This window comes from Echinococcus granulosus, assembly GCF_000524195.1.
Source record: "Echinococcus granulosus chromosome Unknown EG_S00002, whole genome shotgun sequence".
Taxonomy (NCBI): domain Eukaryota; kingdom Metazoa; phylum Platyhelminthes; class Cestoda; order Cyclophyllidea; family Taeniidae; genus Echinococcus; species Echinococcus granulosus.
Window position 1 is genome coordinate 2578783 of NW_020170382.1, and position 9611 is coordinate 2588393.

The 9611-nt window shown below is 40.4% G+C and overlaps 2 protein-coding genes across 2 annotated transcripts in view; one reads left to right on the forward strand and one right to left on the reverse strand. All coding sequences in view use genetic code 11, as the record gives it.

Moving 5' to 3' along the window:
- EGR_00618 (Serine/threonine-protein kinase RIO2) overlaps nucleotides 1-2405 on the reverse strand; it is a gene marked incomplete at both ends in the record, with an annotated part of 4321 nt that extends 1916 nt beyond the window's left edge. Inside the window, 3 exons of the mRNA XM_024489867.1 lie at nucleotides 1452-1539; nucleotides 2134-2275; nucleotides 2391-2405. Of these exons, the coding sequence (XP_024355864.1) occupies nucleotides 1452-1539; nucleotides 2134-2275; nucleotides 2391-2405 (245 nt within the window). The remainder of the gene's footprint in view (nucleotides 1-1451; nucleotides 1540-2133; nucleotides 2276-2390) is intronic.
- Nucleotides 2406-4477: 2072 nt separating this feature from the next.
- EGR_00619 (hypothetical protein) overlaps nucleotides 4478-9611 on the forward strand; it is a gene marked incomplete at both ends in the record, with an annotated part of 10408 nt that continues 5274 nt past the window's right edge. Inside the window, 6 exons of the mRNA XM_024489868.1 lie at nucleotides 4478-4565; nucleotides 5545-5627; nucleotides 7351-7443; nucleotides 7596-7667; nucleotides 7735-7848; nucleotides 7885-8037. Of these exons, the coding sequence (XP_024355865.1) occupies nucleotides 4478-4565; nucleotides 5545-5627; nucleotides 7351-7443; nucleotides 7596-7667; nucleotides 7735-7848; nucleotides 7885-8037 (603 nt within the window). The remainder of the gene's footprint in view (nucleotides 4566-5544; nucleotides 5628-7350; nucleotides 7444-7595; nucleotides 7668-7734; nucleotides 7849-7884; nucleotides 8038-9611) is intronic.

The window sequence follows — 9611 nt, forward strand, 5'->3', positions numbered from 1 at the left end:
ACTAGTTCTCCTAAGGTCATTCAGTTGTTTTGTTTATATTTTTCAAATTTGCCTTCAATGGTAGCTTGTGCGCACTTGAGATGCTCATTCTATTCCGATAACCGTATTTATGATCTAGGCTATGAGAATACAGCCTGAAACTTCCATGAAAAATAGTGAAAAACAGTACCAAGACAAAGGCTGGGCCTGGGTCGTGATGTGTGGTGCTTTTCTTGCCCACTTTTTAACGGCTGGTTGCGAGAAGGCGTTTTCTCTTTGGTATATTGAAATCCTTGATGTTTTTGCAACCAACTCAGCTACAGCTGCTGCTTTGGGCGGGATGTGTGCGGCCGTTCGCCTCATCTTAGGTATCTGTCCAAATAACCATGTTAGTTTTAGCTCCTATTGCTGTTATGCTATGCGACAAATATTCCATTCAGTCTGTCGTTATTTCCGGTGGATTGCTTTCTTGCGCTGGATTGATAATATCAGCTCTAACCGCATCCATATCGGGACTATTCATTGGTTTTGGTCTTGTCTACGGTAAAGTCATAAGTATCTTCATTGCATTAAATTGTCCTCAGGCTTTGGTCTTACTCTGGTATTCACACCGACACTTGTTGTCTGCACCGTATACTTTGAAAAACGTCGCGCAACTGCTCTTAGTCTTTCGCTCTCGGGTGCAGGTTTTGGAGCCTTTTGTATTCCCCAGTTGATCGCCAAGCTGCTCCACCTGTTCGGATATCGTGGTGCAATGTTGATCATGGCTGGAGTCGTGCTGCATTATTGCATTTGCGGCGCTATTTTCTTCACACCCTTCAGCAGCAAGAAGGGGGATCAAGGTGCAGAAAATTCATCAGCCAAACACTCCTCATTTGTTGCCCGAATCAGGGCAAAATTTGTCTTTTTCGAATTTTTCCGTGATGTCTTGTTCATGCTCTTCATTACCTCTTTCATCTTCAATATGATGGGATCAGGTCCGGTTACAACGCTCATTATTCACTACGCAGAGGAGTTAGGGGTACGTAATTTAGCAATACCTGTTCATACTCTCGTCATCCTTTCATGCCCGATTTCCATTGTGCGTACCTTTAGATGGAGCTTCGTGTCTCCGTATTCCTCTTTGCAATCGAGGGTGGAGTTCAAATTGTAGCGAGAAGTTTGTCCGGTTTGCTGTTTGATCAAAAGACACTGAAGAAAGTACGAGGAATAATCTGGTGTGCAGATATCCTGAGCTGTGGGATAGTTGTATGTCTCTTCGCGGCTATTACAAACTTTACTGGCATGGCTGTGCTTATGGGCTTTCGGGGTCTCTTTTTGGCCATCTACATTTCCCACCAAACCCTTATGACTTGTGACATGTGCGACAAACCAAAGGAATCGGGTCTACTTCCGCATGCCATTGGCATGACCCAACTTTCCAAGGGTATCGGCATACTTCTGGGCTCATTAATTTCGGGTAAGTCTTTCACAGTTTTGATCTATCAAAACCATAAACAGGTAGTGTTATTTTGTTGCACAACGGCTGACAACGCTTTTCTAGTACTTGTATTTGCATTCCTAGAAATAAATTAATAAGAGATAGATTTGTGGATTTCCTGTCCATACTTAGGGCATGATTGTTCAACAGGAAATTTAGTTATTTGAATGTTAGCTTTTTAGGTCCGTATAGATACCTTATTCGGTAGTGCGAAGTAGTTCCATTTATCTTAACTCGAGCTTTCAATACACATCCTCCTTTATTTTCACTACTTGTTTCGGGAAAAGTGAGATTTTAGTTTTTTTTAAACGAAATCCATGTGCAATAAGTGTGTGGATCTCCTGTCTATATTAGTAGTTTCCAAGAGTGTGGGGGACATGTCGAAATATAACGAACTAACGCTTTATTGTCACCGAGTTAACCATTAAAGAATATCAAAATATTTTAGCAGTCAGTTTGTTGATACTCCCCGTAATCGTGAGGACATTCAGCCCCCAAATGAACACCTGTTTTTATAATAAGGTTACTCAATTTCCCTCCAAATGGTAGTAGATTTTGTTCATTAGAGTTTGATAGCAAAAATTAACCAATTACAAGGCGTATATTTACAGTAAATATTGCTCAATCCAAATCGTGATTTTTGAATGTCAGTGTGACGCTAGCTTCCCAATTACTTAGTAATAAAGTTGATTTGCTTGTACTTTTTGTTGCATTAGTAGTATACTCATCAAAGCATGTTGCATTCACGTTTGAATACCATGGTCCATTGCATTTACATGTTCCAGAAAAGCAACAAATAATTAGTCGACATTTCAGCTACAGTGTTCGAAAGAAACACACTGAATGCCGGTAGTCACTCTTTCAAGAAGTCTCAGTGCTTGAATCCAAAAAAATTTTTTGGCGTTTACCATGTGCCTCGTGATAGACTGACATATTGAGTAGGCATTGATGGTCGAAAAAGGTAGAGGTGTGGTTCTTACGTCAACAACACCCTAATTTCATGCACTTTTTCTAGTTTACTTATGAAACTGCACCTTTGATATAGTCATCGCTCTCAGAAACTGAATTAATGTAGATGCAAATTTTTGCTTTGATCCTCTGAAGTCCAATATTTTATTTCAATATTTAGTTGATGACACTTAGCACTGACCCTTGCTTTTATCAATATAAACAGACAGTGAAGTGCCATTATCACGAATGCTGTGTTGCGAGAAAATCAGCATTGAATGAGGCTCCTGTGACGATGAAGGGGATGAACCTTTAGTACAGCAAAGGTACCATGGAATGTGCGAGAATAGAACTTGGCACGACCATTGGTCAGAGGTAAACTTCTTAATCGTAAAAGTGCTTCTTGAAACTATGTAGCAATAAAACAGTAACAAGAATGAGATAGTAAAGTAGGTGGTATTTACGTCCACCACATCTACTACTTGTGGAATGAATCCGCAGTCTTGGTCTTGATACCAGTGATCTTCTGACAGCAGATTCCGCGAGAATTTCATCCCCTCTAATCGAGTCGGCTTTATCTGCAGACGGCTTGTTTGGACTCAACCTGATCGGCGTGTCATTGATAGTACAATGGGTATTCCAAATCAATAATATTTGCTGTGCATTTCTCGATAGAGGAAAGAACTACACCAGCAGCATGACGTGGATTAGCGCCTTTGAAGAATGTAACACCTGATGCTTTGCTGCATTCGGGACTGGTACATAGCAAACCTGCTTTAAAGAGCTGAGCTGAACTCCGCACGACAACAGAATGGGTGATACCTCTATATAACATCAAACAGTTAGCAGACCTACGACTCAAACCCATAAAAGCTATTAGTGACAGAGATTTCAAAGCACTCTTCGAAATACTTGATGAAATTCCCCTTAAGGTTATTGAGTTGCGGATGTCGAATAGCAGCGAAGTGAAGGGCCGTTATTATTCACACAACTGGTACGTCTTCACGGCTGTTACTCGTTTTAAATCTCACCAGATAGCCTCAACACTCAATGAAGTTGTGATCAGTAGAAATAGAAGCTAAATAACATAGAAGTTACTTCAGTCTTCCACAGTAATTAGCCTGTACACGCTGGAGCACATCACAGGCATCAGGTCACTTAGGCCACTTCGATAGCTTAGAATGAATTTTTTTTGCACACAGTTGACACAATTCGTTGCAGTACATTTGGTGCCTTAACCCACCTCTAGCTACTAGCAAGCAAGTCTTACCAGAGATTTTTTTAGCAGCCAGACGGCCTGAATGCTGATCCACACAAATACCATTCTTTCGAGCCGGTTGTATAGCTACATGATCACTATAGCATAATAATCCACCATGAGTCATAGGTAGTCACGGTGGTAGGGAAAAACTGAAAGTTTGCATTGCTAATGCTGCTTCCATTCTCGACGCAAAGCGGAGGATCCTTACAAATAACCACGCACATGTTGATCTGGTGTGAGTGGCAACGGTTGTACTGGCAAGCAATCGGATCCGCCAGGGTCAAATTCACCACCTGCAGTTTGAGACAAGTAATAAGCGTGGAAAATAGGTTTCACACCACGGTGTGTGACACTGTGGTTGTAAAACGCTAGCGCAATGCTTTGTTGCTGCTTCGTGGTTGCAGATGGATTGCCAGGTGATGTCGCAGGATAATGCAAAAATTTCATTGCTTCATGATCGGTGGCAATAGTGAAAGGCTTTTCAAACTACTTTTGCGGAACATTTTGACAATCCCTCTGAAAATAAAGTTCAGCCTTCATGAGAGAACAAGACATAGATAAGAGGTGCAATCACACAGTTCAGGAATTGCTCCTGTTCGAATGAGTGATTTATCAGCTATTCGAGTAAAATGTTCCCTACCAGATAAAGGTTTCACTACTGCAGCCAAATGAAGGTAGCAAACAGCACTGAGTATCTTTTCGTGAGCAGGAGCCTGAGGAAATCTTTGTTGGATAAAAGTTCAAACAAACATCAGGCGTGGCGAGCCGAGTTGGGAATTAAAAGTGCTTGGCATTGGAGCGCGTTTAGAATGGAACGAAGTTTCTGCACCTTTGTTGGTGAGGTTGAGTTCACTAATGGCAATGATCTTTCAGGATCTGCTTTGGGACTATTACCATGTGAGTTTGTTAACACCTAAAACAGTTTAATCGCAACACTGAACAGTTGAAAACGTTTCATATACGGACGAAGCAAAAAATCATGCGCGGATTTTCTGAAGCACTAGCTGCGACACAAAGAAGCTATCCATTTCTGGAACACTGGTGAAATTACTAGATGATTTGACCAATTGCGTCTAAAGATAGGCCCACTTCAGATCAGTCTTGGCAAACAAGTGGAGCTTAAGGGGCGACGAGGCACGCCTCCGAGTTCTTCACTGAAGTGCTGTACTCATTGCAGTACTTCAAGCTGTTTTTAATTGGAAATGATCGACTAGCTGCGTACAATCAAGCACTAGCAACAAAGTAGCGCACAATCCATTTACTGCCATTTTCAACAATGAAACGCGGAACTGATTAATTAACAAAAAGTGGAAGCAGACCTAGTGTTTACTCCAAACCACGATAAACAGAACTGCGTCTTCTAAGTTTATCAAACTGACGATTCCTGAAACCACTCAAATTTTGTGATAAATATTATGTCGGGTGATGTTTTTGTTGCCAACACAGTCATTGTCACCTTTCCCTTTCGTGTTTAGGTGCTTTGCACTAAATCTACTGCGCCATTCAAAAACATGATTTTTGGGTCGTCTGATTATGGTAAAGTGGAAATGCAATGCAAGTATCAAAAAGCTTACTTCGTTATTAACTCTGTAAATTGTCAAAAGTAGGTGCAGCTGACATATTTAAAGCAATAAGGTCTTAGTCAGTCATCACTATTCAAACTAGAAATGGTGTGAGGGATGGAGCTTGCGGTTTTTTTTACTTCTTGGTTGCGGTTAGCGCTCTATTGAACAGGTTCTTCCTCTACCAGACATTTGCCTCGTGCAACTAACGCTGGGTGTTTTCAAGGAAAAGAAAGGTATGCTAATGGGGGTCGACATCACCTTAGATCATTCGTGATTGGTCATTGTTTACCTCTCCTTGTTTTGCAATGCAGCAGCGCAGAAAGTACATCTAGCTGCGTCAAACAGTCATCGGGATCAGTTACCATATTTCATGAGTATTTTCCTTCTTGTTAAAGTAATGTGTGACGATATTTGCCTTCATGTGGCATAAGCAAAGGACTTTTGAAGTTTAAATTGCATCAGTCTGTGAGTCAAAAATGAAAGCATTGGGCGTTTTTTGTTGAGATTGTTAAAACATTACAAAGTGCCAAAAGGCACATTCACCGATATACAGCCTTTTATAAGTGTATTTGTCGGGTCTGTTTTCTTTTTGTTACCTTTGAGTTGTGTGCTCTCGCGCTCTCCTCATTACCATGGTGAACGACAAATTTCAAGTAGGAAACTTTTATGAAAAACGGACCTTTAATAGGCTTCTACAAACTCTTCATTTGAAGCGTGAGAATACTGTAGGTTTGCTTCTAGTTTCAATACATCAACGTGTCGAATTTCCGTCTTTTTACAAACCTTAAAAGCGGCAGTCCTGTTTACTGCCTTGAGGATGGCGCTTTTCCGACCAAGAGCCCTGTTTTCAAATTGCTATCAAAGGGTTATTGTGGGTTTTGTGGTCCAGTCACTGGAAGCTCTTTATTCAAAATCTTGTGCACGCATTTTCACAATTTCCGTGTAGAATTAGCAAGCAGTGATGCTGATACCGGGGTTGAATTTTGTTCCTGGGCTTCATTTATTCCTTCATTGTTGATCGGTTTAATGGATTTTCCCATTAAAGTTCCGCAGTTAAATGGATGAATTTAGCATTTGCTTGCACCTTATCGCATTTAATTTCGTTTTCTTGGAAGCACCTTATAGCAAGGCTCCATCTTATTACACTTCAACAATTTTGGGACTTTTAAGCATAAACCAAGCTTATTTTATCTGAGAAATTCATTTTGAAGTGAGAATATGTTCAACGTTGAAAGAAAAGGAATTTTGAAGGGGGGCCATGTCGTGGACTTCGGACTAGACATTTAAAGCTGTTATTTCGATGTCCATTTTATTTGCCCAAGAGTCGAAATCCCATGTCTATATTGAATAAGAATCTAGTTAGAAATTAAGAGTGTATTGGAGTAAGGTATAGCCTCTTTTTCTAGCTGATTGCTTATTTATTCATTACTTATTTATATTAGCTGTCGTGATTGCAGGATCGAGGACATCTACTTAGCGTAACCCATCCTGAAGTCTCACACACGTGAGTCTCCAGTTGTGGAAATTTTCTCATGACATCCGCGCGACTTTTAGGGATCCTGAAAGATGTCACTGGAGACTACCGCGTGGCCCTTCTCTTTCTCGGCTTCAGCCAAATGTTTGGCGCAATGATGGCATTCCAGACCATCATCTACCGCAAGCATAAGTCTTTCTGTACCACAAGGGATAAGAAGGGTCTGGGAGAACGCAGGAGGAGTCACGAGGCTCTTCTCTCGAACATTGTCAAACCTTCGAATGGGTACACGAAGGTAGAGAACCTCGAGAAGACAGAGACCGTCAATGGGAATGTGGAGGTAATGGTGGTGGTGAACAAGGGGGAGGAGGCCTAGGCAATGGGTTTTATCCATCAGAGGTTGGTTGAAAGACTTTAGGGTTGCTTATCTTAATGTTAATTGATGGCTTAACTTGAAAGAAACTTATTCCTTAATAAATATCAGCAATTTATTGTCGTGCACTTTTTTGGTAGCTGCTGGGTTTTAGTTTGCAAAATGACCAGTTTAGGATGAATTTGATGGCTTTCTTGTCAGATAAATGCCAAAGCGTTTTTTTCTTCTGATACTGATTGCTAAATTTGCTTTCTCTCTTATTATTTGTAGCCTATTGCTGTTTATATGATCTCAAATGAAAGAGAAGGTGATTTATATGGAAATTTTTGGCGAATAGCGTCGTTTCTAGAGCCGTCCTTACAAGTGAAAATCACTACCTCTTCCCTACTATTTTTGTCCCCTGTCAATATGCACTTCACGATTACAGCTTACCACTCCAGAGCCTTTGATTCTGCCGTCTGAAAGTTACTACCATGCTGCCTCAAAGGGTTGAAATTCTAACAAACGAAAATTAGGTTCCTATGTTGGGAAAACTATTTGAGATATTAAAGTGCAATTTAACAGACCAATTAAGCACAATCTGTAAAGTATTGTACTCTAAGGACCTTGTGAATACAAGATAGTGGGGTCAAATTCCGTTTTTTTGACTAACAGACTAATTTAACCTACCCGCATACTCACTACTTTACTAAAGTTAACCCGGATAGTGCTGGTTTTGAGATGCAACTCGAAAAATATTTCTCCACAAATTGTATTTTTAAATCGGCGGTAAGGGTAGTGATTAATTTCTGTTTTGACTAGCAGAACGTTGTATCCATGTTTCCAATTGGCCTAACCCCAGTAACCTCTAACCACTTGTCATTCAAATTGTTCCCGCTGGTGCTCACCAACGTAAACAAGCTACATTCAAAATTAGCCGAAATTGTCGACATACAATGGGGGAATTCTTACCTGTACGTAAGTAATCAGTGAATTTTCCACTACATTATACAAAAACTAGATTATATGCAAGGGGGCCACTTTTTTGAAAAAAAGTGGAGGTCTAATTGTCGCTAGCATAGCAAAGAAAAGGTTGAGATGACAGTAGCTACTGTGAGTGAGTCGCTACCGCCTTGATTAGTTTGGCGGCATGCAAGCTGCCGTGGCCTTCGGTGGCAGCTCGTGCCAATGTTTTTAAGGCATGCCGACAGGTCCTGTACCATAGAGGAATAGACAACATTTTTCCAAGGGGATTTATCTCACTGCTCTATTAAATACTGCCACGTCAGATAGATATCCTATTATCTGAAGTGTGGCATTCTGTTCATCGAATATTGGGGTTTCTGGGTGGGTATATTACAGACAAACATGATTGTATAAATGTAACACTAGCATAAAAACTTTGACTCGGTTCGCTGAGTGTTTGTGCTCCATTGCTTGCTGCAGCATAGGTAATTCAGATCAGGAATCGAGTTGAACTGGGATGTGAAAGGGTAGGAAATCGAGATCAAAACGTCTTAAAAGCATTACCAAATATTATCACATTTGCTACGAGCGTTGCATGTGTGTGACGCTCTGGGGTTTCCACTTTAGTCCATACGTCACACATAAGTGACACCCTTAAATAAAACGAAATGAAGTTGATGGAGGGGAAACACAACATGAAACTAATTAATCCTACTTTAGAACAATAAAGCACTCCCGGGCTATTGTGGTCGGTTTTACCTTGAGACCTTAGTGAGGAATATACCATTGAGGGTGTTATTTCCATGGCTTATCCATGCAGATGCCTTTGTTATGGCCTCTTTCAAAAATAACCCCTTTAAGTAAGATTAAGAACACTGCTTGTTTAAGAAACGTATTCTTGCACACCAAAATACCCTTTGTTTTAAGGCTCTGAGTGTTCTTAGTAGTTTTGTTAACCCAGCTAATGAAGAGAAACGTTGTTATCAAAACCCCAGTTAAAAATTTTGGTGAATTGCGTGACGTTAACCCGGCAGTGGCTATTACAAGTTTATTGACATCAAGCAATGAGATCTTAACATAAATAAACATGGCTAGGCTATTTGAAGAAACACGAGCAAAAAACATTTGGCAGCAACGTATAAACTCCATATGTCGAGAAATTGTAAGTCGTCGATCTAGACGATGATCTCGACTTATAGCTCGTAGTGCCTTAAAATTATGCGGTTATGAAACCCAGCATCGAAAAGTTACTACAAAATTTGACAAGAATTCTTTTTTTCAGGGCAATTCTTGTTCGTAAGTATTCACAGGATGCCAAGAAACATATGGCATAGCAAAGTGTAACTTTTGCTCAGCATGCCAGTCTTCTTCATCTCACATGCCCATGTAGACACTGACTGTTTGCAAAACAAAGCATTTTACTTTTATTTATGGTCTTTCTTCTGACTTACCCACCTCCGCATTATTTCTACTAAACACAAACTTTTGTATCAACTTCCGTTGACCTTTAGGCCTGGTGTTACTTCGACAACACAATTGTGTTTATCAGTGCGTGCATTGACTAAATACACTCCTTTTATGTCACC